The 13341-nt window shown below is 47.1% G+C and overlaps 3 protein-coding genes across 3 annotated transcripts; all 3 read left to right on the forward strand.

The window, feature by feature from the left end:
• Positions 1 to 5125: 5125 nt before the first annotated feature.
• N7489_005101 (bZIP transcription factor) lies at positions 5126 to 5665 on the forward strand (the record flags this gene model as incomplete). Its single annotated transcript, XM_056710853.1, has 1 exon — positions 5126 to 5665. The coding sequence occupies one exon, from the start codon at positions 5126 to 5128 to the stop codon at positions 5663 to 5665; it is 540 nt and encodes a 179-aa protein (XP_056569274.1).
• A 4296-nt stretch (positions 5666 to 9961) lies between these two features.
• On the forward strand, positions 9962 to 10502 carry N7489_005102 (uncharacterized protein; the record flags this gene model as incomplete). Its single annotated transcript, XM_056710854.1, has 2 exons — positions 9962 to 10029; positions 10079 to 10502. The coding sequence occupies 2 exons, from the start codon at positions 9962 to 9964 to the stop codon at positions 10500 to 10502; spliced, it is 492 nt and encodes a 163-aa protein (XP_056569275.1).
• A 410-nt stretch (positions 10503 to 10912) lies between these two features.
• Positions 10913 to 12748, forward strand: N7489_005103 (uncharacterized protein; the record flags this gene model as incomplete). Its single annotated transcript, XM_056710855.1, has 3 exons — positions 10913 to 11149; positions 12269 to 12569; positions 12660 to 12748. 3 exons carry the CDS (start codon positions 10913 to 10915, stop codon positions 12746 to 12748), a joined length of 627 nt encoding a protein of 208 aa, XP_056569276.1.
• Between the last annotated feature and the right edge of the window lie 593 nt (positions 12749 to 13341).

Below are 13341 nucleotides of genomic sequence, written 5' to 3' on the forward strand. Positions count from 1 at the left end.
GGATAAGCCATAGCCCCAGGAACCGCACCTGAGGTTCCAGGAGTGGGTGAAGCTGCCAACAGGAACATGACTTTAATTCCTCGAAGTGGGGGTAAAAGGCCCCAGAAGCTACGTCGGGCTTCCTGGGGTCAAATAGACCCCTAGGAGCTGCTTGTATGCCCCCAGAAACCGCACCAAAGTATCCGGGAACGAGAGAACTCCCAGGGCCAAGACATGCGTTCCCGGGGCCGGCAGAGCTGTCAACAGGAACTTAACTGATTTTGTGAGAGTGGGAATGGAGAGTGTACAAGTTACGTACGATTTCCTGGGGCTATGTCATCTTTGGGCAGCTAGCACGTTTCTATGGTTGGCTTTTGATGCCTACGTGCCAACCGAGGTTGATGGATATTTATGCACAGCACATCGTCAGCCATCACCTGTAATTCACATCAAGCCACTCAGAATACTGCTCCAAGGTATGAATATGCTTTGATTCCAATTAGAAAATTCAACATCTAAACCATCTCAGCAACTATGCAGTAAAGTCCTTTCCTTCTCATGACCCTCCGCGTCGCACCTCTCTAATTTTTCTTGGCCTCCACCTCCCTCATTCCTTGAAAATCATCCAACCGCCTCTTTGACTGTTTTGTAGCTCGGTACGTCTTCTCTGCTAGTGACCCCGTACGCCGCATACGGCAAAACGCACGAGGGACATAGTGATCACCAGAGATCCAAAAGCGGCCTGGCCAACGGATCCATAATACATAATCTTGTAATATGGAATGTGGCTCCTGTCAAAAAACTCGAAGGATGTCTGAAACCCGTGGACGCGGCTGGCAATCCAGCCCCCCTAATGAGAGCACGATCATGCTCACGACTATTTGAATGCACCCGTAGTAAAACCGAGCGGCGCAGTTCTCTTGTAGCCACTTTGGGTAGATCACAAGGACAAACCCGAAGATGGAAAACAGGGCTGAGACCAGGGCCGCAATCACCATGCCATCGACGACGTTGTCCATGAGGGTTTGGAATGTGATGTCCAAAATAGAGTCGCTCGGCGTCACGAGGTCGGATTTAGCACGGTCTCGCAGGAGGACAGCAAAGTGTACAGTGGCCGAGTTGAGACTGGCAAGGGCTAGCCAGGTGATGGTAAGGGAAGCAATGACAAGACGCGTCCGAATCATGGTCGCGGAAGTAGTCAGAGACATTGTGTCCGCAGATTCTCCGAATGCAGGAAGGTGAGGCAGGTCTCGTTCAAGGAAACAGTTACAAAAAGTAAAGAACAGCAGCAGAATGATGAAGCAGGTCAACCTCGGAGCAGAGTGAATTTATATGTACTATGCGTTCTTCACACAAATGCTGCCTTAACAAAAAATAGCGCAGTTGATAGTGAGCCGTGCCAGGTGCCTGTTTTATGCTTTGTTGCCTTAATGGCAATCATTATAGGCGCTTTCTCAGTAAGAATGTTTCAAGTAGAAGCACTATTTCTATCTTAAGATCGACGGCCACGGAAAGTATCTCTGATACTTGGTAGTAAAGCAGCTCTAGGAATCACTTCGTGTATTCCTAGGATCTACTGTCCGGTGAAACGGGGCCACTATATTATCATCATCTCCAGGACGATGGATTGTGCATAGCATATCTCAAGGCAAGTGGTGATTCCAGAAAAATATCCAATACAGACAGAGTTTGCCTTGGTCTTTTTGCGATACGTCACTTTGCTATACTCGAGGAACATCTTCTTTGCTGTTGATTGAGAAAGTCCCGAACACTTCCACAGGAAGACAAACCCCCTTTTCTGTCATTTCTGTTGAGCTTACTGTATTTCTTTGCCAGCTAGCTTAGGGTCTGCTTCCAACCATATGGCAACACTTACTGTTCGTTGAACCAAGGCAGCCGATTAAGAATCGATTCTGAACTGTGAAATTTAACCAAATACCGCTAATGAGTAGGTAACTAACATATATCAAGTAGGTATTCTCTGTGAGCGTAAAATGCACATGCCGTTGGTGTTAAGTAATCTTTATGTTCAACGTTTACATCAACGTTGATCTGACCCCAGTCACCACCCGTACATCGCCAAAGGTGGTTATCCGAGAATACTCGGCAAATGTATCAGCACGACACTACCAAGCTATCGTGGACGAGGCCAATGACCCTAGTGCTCCTGGAAGCACAAACGAGACTCCGCCAGTCGCCCATTTTACTGATTTTACTGTGGCTTTTTGCGCGGCTGAATCATGACGCAATAACAAGTCCCTAGATATAGGAAATGCATCTCCCTTCCGTATGTTTCTATTCATGACCAACTTCTGGAGGCAGTGATGGGTCGGCGCCCGTCTGCCTGAGCACTAATTAGAGGGCGAGCGGGGCGAACCACCGAGGCAAAACCCTGCAGGTCCTATAGGTAGAGAACTACGGAGTACGGCGAAGCACAAAATACTAACTCCAGATACATTCAAGCTAGCAGAAAATATTCCTACTTGTCCACATTAGTAGGGTAGTGATTTGATATAGCACCTGCGACCCTAGGAGCTTCAAAGCTGAGACCATGAACCAGGCCCTAGAGCGCGTCGTAGGCGCAGCTGGGCTTGACGCAATTCGAGCATCCCGGGCTCCCTGTTTATTAACTATATCGACGCCTGGCAGCTTTCAGCGCCACATTTTTATTTATTTCTCTGAGGTGGATTACGTACATGAGTTGGCCAAGTGGCATATCCAGGAAATAAAACACTTGCACAGCAATAGATGCGGATGCGGCCCAGGCCCTTAGCGCATTTTGTGTCAGTCGCTTGCGAGAGTATCCTTCACAAATCCTAGGAGCCAGCCACAAATTACAAACAATGACCACAAATTCGAAGGCATGGCTTTTAACAGGCCTCAGTTAGTTTAGGCACCCAGGGCCCTTGCCCTTCATTTTCTGCTACCAACTAGATCTTTCAAGTATCTGGACGAGCCTAGAGGGCTATAAATTCCTTCCCTACCCCTTTTCATTATATGATAATTTGTGAACCACTTAATAGTCGAGCAGGCCTTGCGCTCAAGGCAGCCTGAGAATTCCTTTCTTTTTCGCAAGTTTACTTTTTGAAACGTCTGCGAGCTTCTCATTGGTTCTTGACCAAGATCGTTTGGGTTCTCCTTTACATCATCTCAAGCTCTGTCCCTCGGAGCCAGATTGCCGCGATGGGGATAAAGCCTACCCCTGGCTGTTCAGACATCGGCCCCGGGTTTGATCGCCTGAAGGCCGACAGGGCAATATATCTCAATGCAAAACTTGTGGCTTTTGTCGAAAAAGCTCATTCATCGCTTCAGTCACGAGGACGTTTCAAGTAACGGGATTGCTAAAAGAGGTCTCTCCTTCATTACGCTGCTATGGGGAACTGTACAAAACTCATTCTATATCTCCTGCAAAGCAAGCCAGATGTTGATTCTCATGACCAGTGGGGGCGGACAGCACTCTCCTGGGCTACCCAATACGGCTCATTGGCTGTAGCGAATATTCTACTGGAGCAAGGGGCAAACCTCAATGCCTCGGATTATGAGGGTGGCACACCGTTGACATGGCTGATACACGCCGGCAACCCTGAAATGGTAACTAGACATAGCGGCAACTGAGGCTTACCTAAGAGAGAGGGCGCGAAAGAAGTCAAATTGAGAGGCATCAAGTGGGCCTGGGCTTGAGTTTTGAGTTATTCTCATTTACTCCGATACATTCGCCCTCGTATCTGAGGCCCCCGATGACATGGAGAAAGCCGATTCTATACTATACCAATACGTATATTAGATGAACGTCATAACTGGGGCAGCTGGAAAGCACTGCGGCGAGAGGTTGGACCATCCGATTTCACACTATGTTGTCTTTCTTTCATGTGAATTTGAACTTGTTGAAGTAGAGATAAAAAGCAAGCAGAGTTTATTTGAGCATAATGGATATGCGGATATGTATTTCATTAGTAAAAACCCTAGTCTTGCCTGGCGATCCAGAGCTGTAGGGTAAGGGTACACGTACTCGTTTCCACTTTAGCCCGTAGCGGGGCTGGCACATTCAACCCCGAACTGCCTACTAGAAGGCTTTGAGTTCATGATTATTTGTACTGGCCATATCCTTGACCGTTTCAACTAGTACTAGATCTTGGTAATTTTGTTTACTATGGCAAAGGGCCTGAGCGATGTTTGGGAGCAGGATAAGACGACACATTGGTCGTCTATTCTATTGTGGCTGTAAAAGCAAGTCAGCTTGTTACGTAATAAATAGGATGTCATAGTTAGTTAATGTCGTAACTAGTGCTGGCTCCGCCTACTAGTGACTATGCCACATATCTCTGAGGTAGGATAGTATGCAGCTTTAGAGCTAGTCTAATCTTCTAGCTGAACCACAATGGTAGAGATTTTGTAGATTCTCCATAACTCTTCGTATTAACAGAATAGATACCACTCTGTTCCACGGAATGGCCGTAAGGCTCCTGAGAGTGAACGTGACAAGCTCACAAGTATACGTACCGCACTCCTGCGATCTGTCAAACCGTTTGGAAGAACAGACATCTCATTCCTAGTAACGTAATGTCTCTTCAGGGGAGCATTCAGTATCGATGCAGTCCTTAGGAGTTGTAAAATCTGCATGAGGATTTACCATGCCTCCGTTAGATGTATGTGTCCAGTATTTGAGGGCCTCAGCTCATTGAGGTCGTCGGCGGACGACCTGAAGGACAAATTTCGACACGCTCAATTAGTTGAGGGTGCCGATCATGCAGAGTAACGGCTGGCCCACTGTTGAGCATCACACGTTGACAGACTGAAAAAAAGCCGCAGCTTGTGACCTGATATTGGGAGTGTTCAGCGAGACTAACGGACAGGTCGCATACACCGGATTCGGCCGGGTTGCAACTGTCTCGAAGCTTGCTTTCATTTCCAAACCCAGATACGTGTACGTCATTGAACTCGGTCCATGTCCTTTTATATATTTGTGGTAGCATCTGCCTTGAAGATTCCATATGTCAATAATTCGGATTTCTACGTTGTAGATATTTGATAATACTCTTTAAGACTGAAAAGAAGAGGAAACCACCCATCCCACTATTCCAAATTACGTTATATTTTTCTAATATCTCTTCCAAGACTTTTATGTGTGTCGTGTGGCCAAGAAGCCATGGAATCGGCCACATTAGGCACCTCCCGCTCCGTCAGCCCTGGGCGGGCAAAACACCTCGAACGAAACCGCATCGCCGCCAACAAATGCCGCGAAAGAAAGAAAAGAGAACACAAGCAAATCGAGCGGCGCTTCACCGACGAAACACAAAAGAAAGATACCCTCCTTGCACAGTTGAACTGCCTACGAGAAGAAGTCTGGGATTTGAAAAGCCGCATTTTCCAACACGCCGAGTGCCATGACCAGCGAATCAACCAGCAGCTAGCCATAATGGCCCAGACTGTCCAAGGACCCTCGAACCCGGATGTTCACAATCCCAACCTGTCTGCCAGCTCATCACGCTCATTTTCGACTGGGACGTGGTCCGATGAGTCGGTCTCAGATGGTGCGAACCCCGTCGAAACGGTCGCATATAATAACGGTAACGACCGGACGGTGTTGCCTGATATAGCAATCGAGTTTACACCGCATGAACCGAATGGGTTTTTGACGGATTCGATTTTTGAAAACTTTATTGATGCGGAAAATGGTTTCACCTGACATCTAAACTTCCATTATATGGAAGGCTATTCTATCTTTTCTAGCGATGGACGCTGTATATTAATCTAGGATCACAAACTTCGAGCCTGAAACTCGGGTTGGAAATCTTGAATAATTATGAATATCCAAATCTACTCTGCCGTGACATGGAAGTATTTGCGCACAACGTTTGGAAAAGTAATAAAATAAAAATATAAGGTTTGAGGAAAGAATACCCATGATGTTGGGACGTATGCTACATCGTGACAAGTTCGTGTACTGTAGTAGCCTCGACAGACTTGACCTCGAATCTAGCCCGAGCCATTGTTATTTCACAAACATTCGGGTCACATGGGTTACACAGGCATACACGGAGATCCACCCTATGGAAAACGAATGGAATGTGTGAGACCCTTTCATGTCTGTGCAGGACGTGCTGGGTGTGCCGTTATACAGGAATTCCATAACTTCAAAATTGTCAAAACCTGAACCAGCTTGCCTGATATTCGACAAAGTCTAGCATCTATTGCCAATTCGAACCGGGAAATAGCGGTGCACCGTTTGCCCCCGCCGAGATGGACAGTATCGCTGTCGCGACGCTCCTCCTTCGGTGGCATTGCCATTGCCACCCGAGGATTGAACTGCCTGGCACGGTGTATCTCTGTACAAAGATTCGCTCCATGTGGTGAAAAGACGCCTAGAATGCCCATAATTTCCAGCTCTGCGGCCCTTGCGGATTCCTCATGCCCCACCCGAATTGTTTGTTAATTCCGGGGAGTCTTCGTGCTCCCCGATCTGCAAACAGCTCTGGCGGAAGAATTCAGTACTTGAGAATGCAGTGCAGCGAGATCGCAATTTCTTTTTCCTTGGAGTCATACATGCAAGCGGTCGGGTAGTTAAATCATAGATATTGAACCAAAGAATGTATAGCAGGTTGTTCTCCTTTGATTGTCGATTATAGAACCGAAGTTTTTGGATTAGTTTTTCACCCTCTTACATTATCTTGACGCCAAACAGAACGTCTCTAAAATACAATATATACTGTATGTAGGCTGCGCCGCCGAATGCTCCAATCATGAATCGAATAAAATCATTTGCCCAGATTGCCGGCAGTCTCGAAAAGCGGAACCTCCCCTGCCGCAACCCGAGCCCGATCCTGAGCCCATTGAATTATTTGAGCCTGTTGGATTATCTGTGCCTGCGGAGTCATCCGGCTGTATCGACCAACATAAGTCAGGTTACTCAACAACTCAAATGGAAGATAATGCGTCGAATGGATTTGGAATTGATACGCCATAGTCTACCTCAACAGCCAAAACCACTCAAGAAGACGTAATATCCATGAGGACAAATCCCATTCATAATGAAGTATGCTCATGTTATTTGGAAATGATCGTTTCGGACCAGGCTAATTTTCCGAAAGGCACACTTGGATATGGGATGTACTGTAGCCACTTGTTCTATTTGGTGCACTCATTGCCCAGCATCCTTGTTGGTCAAGTATCCAGCCCAGAAACGACTATTCTTTTTTGAGCACTTGCACCCGAATAAACAATCATTACCTCATTTAGTTGCGGCTGTATGTCGAGCTTGTGCCAGAAAACACCGGAGTGAGCAAAGTTATAGTATGAAGGAACACTGGCTCAATGGCAGAGCAAAACAACCAAATAGATATATAGTGTGTATATGAAGAAGACCTTACTCGGAGCTACATCTTCGCTCAGGGAGAACAAGGATTGTCACCTACCGAAGGTGGTCATCTAAGAATGGGACCGCTTGCTATCCAGCAACACCAGAAGGCTACATGGTAGTCTCCCTAACAACCGGGAATATTTGCCGACGTGGTTACGCAGAGCCTCAGCTGGTTATAGATCTGGAGGCCTATTTAGGACCTTAAAAAATATGAATACTTTCAAGGTAACCTCTGTATTCTTCGGTAAAGAACGCGGACAAAGACGATTAGGCCACAGTAGGCCGCGGTACTTTAAGGGTATTTTGTTTTAGCAGTCGTAAGCTCGAAGTTACGCCTTAGAAACAAGCGCACAAATATTCGACACAGCTTACCCAATAGAGATGTTGCTGTGGACTGTGCGAGACCTTGTTCACCGCCCATAGGGGCCGTGAGCACTGATTTGAACGTGGGTGAAGCTGCCTAAATGAATGTTGGTGGAAAGCGAGCACTCAGCGGCATAGATGGCACATCAAACGATTCAACCAGGGTGTCATCGAGCAGCGACCTCCTGTTCGTTCAATGTAGTAACTTGGCTGTTTGGTTGATGGGACAGAGTATAGACACAACAAGTCGGCATTGTTTAATAGGTGGACCAGGGCTAGGGTATATGCAGCAGCAGGAACCACGTCTCAATAAGCAGGGGTCCCCTCCTCACTCGTTGATTCATTCTGACTAGGGTGTGTGGCGCGAAAGGAATAACAACCCGATCGCTGCGGACAGAACCATGTAGGGCATAGGGCAGGGTCATCCCCTTGGTTGCTAAGCATTTGAGCCATTATTATGCGGCCCAGCAGATAGCAGACAACAACAGGGACAGAATGATCAGGGCCGAGAGTTACATAAAGCGGTGCGATTACCTCCAATTGCGCCCATTGTCATCTCGACTGTTTCACTGGGGTCGCGTTACATTATTCTGAAAAAGTCTGCTAAACCGAAAGAACTTCCAAGTATGCAGGAGAGCTATTGCGTTTTGTGGTTTACGAGGGGGTCGAGCGAGCTTGATGAGCCTTCCCTCTTTATTTAGAAATTGTTTCGCCGCAACTGTGCATTACGAGCACTCAACAACCAGCTTCCCTCTATACTGGCCCAAAAAGCTTTAGGGGCTCGGCGAAGGTGTAGATACGCGACACTCATTTTAACAAGACGGGCTGATTGTGAATGACATTCGGTATGCGGCTCCTAACAATTAAGGATGCTCGCAGTAGTGGCACTCACGATTGAAGAACTTATACTCCATAAGTAAAAGAGCTTCGCGCTTCACTAGCTTGCTGTTTCGCACCTGACAAGGGTCAATTTCGATCGAAGCATGTATCTAAGAAAGGTGTTCAAATGTTCTTGGCTCACAACTCGGCGGTTGCGATTAAACAAGGGCGGTGTTATCCACCCAAAATTCCTTCTCAAAATCGCTGGCTGGTCTCAAGTCTGAATTGGTCAATCAGCGTGTGGAAAAAGATTGGGGATTTTCCCGGACGAACCACCACAGATCTTGAAGAAAATGTTAAAGCTGACGACGTGACCCAGCTCAAAGCCCAATCAACGCATTTAGATGTGAAAGCTTGCCGAGTTCGCCGTTCCTGGCATACAGTTACACCGAAAGAGGTGGAGTGGGGATATATGGGGCACGCCAGCAAGAGTGTGAGCTGCGTTCGGCAGATGAGCCCTTCTCACACCCCCTCTCCACCCACCCATACCCAACCTTCCGCTCAGCGTCTCACTTAACCCACCCGCTCTCTTTGGATGGAGGAAGTTACCGCGTAATACCGCTTCGGTAATCTAGCACAATTACGAGTGTTCAATTAATTTTAACGAGATTTTACGATCGCTCAACACTATGTCGGATTAAACAAGTCCATGTCGCTGAACCTGGCTTTCATACGCGAAAGCGCACACATAAAAGTGTTGCATGATATATTTCAATCCTGCCTTGCAATAAATATGTATATATATTTGCTTGATTTGGTTATTTCGCGGGGACGCGGCGACCACCCGAACCGGACATCACGTGGTTTCTTCTTACAAACTCAGTAACTAATCTGCTACGTTCCGTCATTCTTCTACGAGGGTGACATCCTCCTCAGAGAAGGCAGAACGCCAAAGCTCGACCGTATCAGTGCGTGGTGATTTAGGCGACGATATCATCCCCTGGGACCAAGTGTGACATCTCTTCTGAGTAGAAACCAATAATCTAGACTAATCAGGGATCGTGTATTCTGTGGATTTTACAGCTGGGAGGCCAACTGCAGGCGACTTTCAGATAATTGAAGAACCACTACGACGGTACATATATACTAAACGGACATCTTTAGCTTCGTTTGAGCCTTTAATGGCATCCGAGAATGGGGGTCAACTCACGATGTGGTGGCTGGAGATGCAGAGCCATGGTCCTTTTCCGGACGCCGAATCTTGCTCGTCTGCATTCGTTGAGTGTAGGTTTGGGTGTAACAATGGCCGGTCTAAGCTCTGACACCTGCCTTACTTTTCTCATCCCCACCCTTTCCCTCCGCCACATATAGCTGTCTACAACCCCCCTATTATTAGGTCGAGGGAAGCTAACTCTGGTTGTCTTGCTTCCACTGAAGCTCAAAATGTCCTTGTCGGATCAAGATCTACACTTCTATCCAATTCCCCGTTCGCCGGAAGAAAACCAGGAGAGGTACGTGAATTCAATTGCTACCAAAAAGAGCCCACTAACAGTTTTGCAGAGCTTTTATCGCTGCTTCACGGCGAAAAGACCGGAGCTTGGATGCTCGGGTGAAGTCAGCCAATCGCGCTTCGTCGCTGCACAAACGTCGCACTGGCAAGGCCTTTCACATCACTAAAGAGATTGTTGAGGAAGAGGGCATGTACGGAAGTCGACGAGCGTTATCAAGCAAAGCGAGTCCTCATGCTGCAGAACCAAACCTTGCAGATCAAAGAGCAATTCTACCGCCACTTGCTGGCTGGTTTTCCAGGCCGTCCCGAATTTCACTCGAAAGGACCCTCCATCGCAAGTCGGCGCGAAAGCAACTTGGCGTTCCGTTCATCGATGGAAGGCAACCTGCCGAAGTTGAGTTTAGATTTGTCAAGCATCAACTCATCCTTCTCGCTTGGTGTGGCTGCGTTGGCAAGTACGACGGCAAGTGCTGATAGCCACGTCCCGTCGCCTAATACGTCATTTGACCCTAAAATGCAACCGTATATACACTGCACAAGCGACTCAAAGATTCCTGTTACTATATCAGCCACACCATTCTTTTGCGACGACTTGCCGGAAGATGCCCAACTACGTGGAACAAACATTTGCACCAGCCTGGAGTACCGCGGCCATCCAACATCAGCAGATCCCTGCCTCGGACCAACCCTTACGGACATCCGTTCGGTTAAAAAGAGGCAGCGGCAGATAATGCACCAAGCCCGGGCGCCCATCCACACCGCCGCCCAGTTGCTACATCCCAGGGAATGCCTCGCATCTGCCCCAGAGTTACCTCTGCAGCACCCGTATCCGCCGCAGCGCTGACCTCTTAGGCTAAATCTCATACCCACTCTCTTGTGGGTCAATGTCGAACTCCCAGCTCCCCTCTATTCAAGGCCATAATATCTATCTCATCCAGTTGCCGCCAATCTCGACCGTCAACTCACCCCAGACCAAGGCCACATTCGCAGGTACAGAGGCAATCTCGCATTTCTGCCCGATATGCCGTCTGCCCTTGGAGACTGCCAGTGCTGTTCAGGCCACCATGTCACCCATCATCATCAAGGTGGAAGTCGACGGCATCACGGTCTTACGACGATCCGTACCTTGACTCCGGCCAGTTTAGCCAGCTAGTTCGACTTTCCTGCCGTCTCATAATTCTTACTATCTATTACCCCCACTTCAATAGGTGATCTTGTTGTGCAGGGCATTTATTAGCTAAATTTCCATGTTTTTATGTTTTCCTATATCGTATTTACCTCTCTTGCATCCGTAGAAGAAAGTTGAGCCTATGGTTTCGGATACAGGTTCTAGAAGGTTGTAAGCTCGAAAGCAAGGCCAGTAATGCGCGACTTCCCTCGTAAACATTTTCAGGCGATAATTCACATTGTTGGCTAGCTGCGATGGCAAGTCTGAAACCAATCTTATTGGCGGATGATCGATAATCCCGCCTGGGCACGAGAAATAGCTACTATGTCTTTCAAATCGCGAGCCAGCCGATCAAAGAGACAAGACTAAGGCTGGCTGGTCCAAGTGTCTATGTGTCTATGCGAAGTGAAAGCAGGATACTGCAACTGTGATTGGCCCTTGTAAATGTGGTCTTACATGATGCAAGTTAAATCAGAAACTATACTGCAAGCTTTAAATGTGGTCTATTCTCGGGTCTGCGCAGCAAAAGAGCAAGAGTGTTGCCCCGAAGCCTCAACTGAGAATCCTCAGTTAACCTTCAGTGTCATAAGATTGAGGGCAGCTGCTTTTTATAGGCAGGAAACTCAGTATAACAAAATCCTAGAATAAATGAGGACATCCTAGGAATTTATCCACTATTACCTGGCCAATATGTCTTTGTCACAGTATATAAACCTCAAGGCCTCGTTCAAACAAGAACATTAGCTGGCAGTCAAGTATGGTTGTGGTTTCACAAAACATCATCAGATCCGTCTTGGTGACTATTCTTCTACTTCTCAACTTTGGGAGACTATTTCTTTTGTATTGCATCCAACCACGCTGGCGGTGGTATAAAGTCGATTTAGCGCTGTGTGCCTTTTCTTGTAGTTCCTTTGCTATTCTTACTGGGTTGTTCTGGAGCAACAGGTTTCCAGCATGGAGTCAAGTACTCTTTTGGATTACACCAATATTCCCACCACTACAAGCGGTAAGTTGACAGCACACCGATCTCCGTCACATACAGTGTCTTCGTTCTGAGCTAACAATGCTGCAGTACATTCGCATAATCTTCCAGCAGCGCGAAAACCCACTCACACCTCGATTACTGCGTTTCATATGCCCTTCTTTCTCTGTGGCTTCAACTTTGGCGAAAATAGCAGTCTCCCTCGTTGGAACCTTCCTTTTGAAATCTGCTCATCTGGGTAGCCTCTATATCCTCTTCGCGGACTACCTTTGTGTAGTTGCATGGTATTGGTGGTTATTTCAACAGTCAACTGCTGGTCGAGCTAAGTTGCGGTGTATCTCGTGTCATCTCTCTGCAATGGCACTTCTTTTGCTTGTGATTGCCGTCATTGGTACGTTGGAGAGATCGTGGATGATTGCATTGGAGGTAATCGCGGATTCCCACGTTATACCGTTATACCAATAATTCTGACACTCAACAGGTCGAACTGGTCATCATCGCCATCTGGGCGTCGTCCTTGCAGTCAATCCCGTGAGCCAAATAGGTGGATCCTTGGTTATCTCCAACTAGCTTGTGGTATGTGGACGGGTGGCTCAGACAAGACCATTGAAACCAGGGGTTTGTTAATCGTGCTGTCTCTAAAAGATAAAATGTTCACAAGAATCACGCAACTGATCGTTTTCAAGTCTAAATTAGGTATAGAAAAATAGAACATGACGCCCCATGGACTCTATCTACACCGTAAACTGCGTTCTCCTTGCTTCAGTGCATGTAGAGTAGCATGATCTCTTCTCAGAACAACTTGGTGATTACACGCTTTGCAAAATATGTGTTTTGAGAGACCCTTGCGAATTTCGAGAATGACACGGATAATGGCACACCTATCATGCAAGCAAGCAGCATTAAATCCCAGTACACTTCTTCTGGCCCGTTCTATGCGTCCCAATTACAGTAGACACTTGTATATGCAATTATATACAACAGGCATCATAAAAGCGTAGAGAATATCCTCTTGTATACTGGCAATTTTGCGTATACCAATCGATAGGATGCCTAGCTGAGCAATCCCCTACATAGAGTCCATGTTTACGGGCTAACTCATCACGCACTGCATTCTCACTCTCATTTTCTTGCAAGTTACTTTCATCTATTCAACGATATAG

The sequence above is a fragment of the Penicillium chrysogenum genome, assembly GCF_028827035.1.
Source record: "Penicillium chrysogenum strain IBT 35668 chromosome Unknown utg000002l_segment0_segment0, whole genome shotgun sequence".
Lineage (NCBI taxonomy): Eukaryota > Fungi > Ascomycota > Eurotiomycetes > Eurotiales > Aspergillaceae > Penicillium > Penicillium chrysogenum.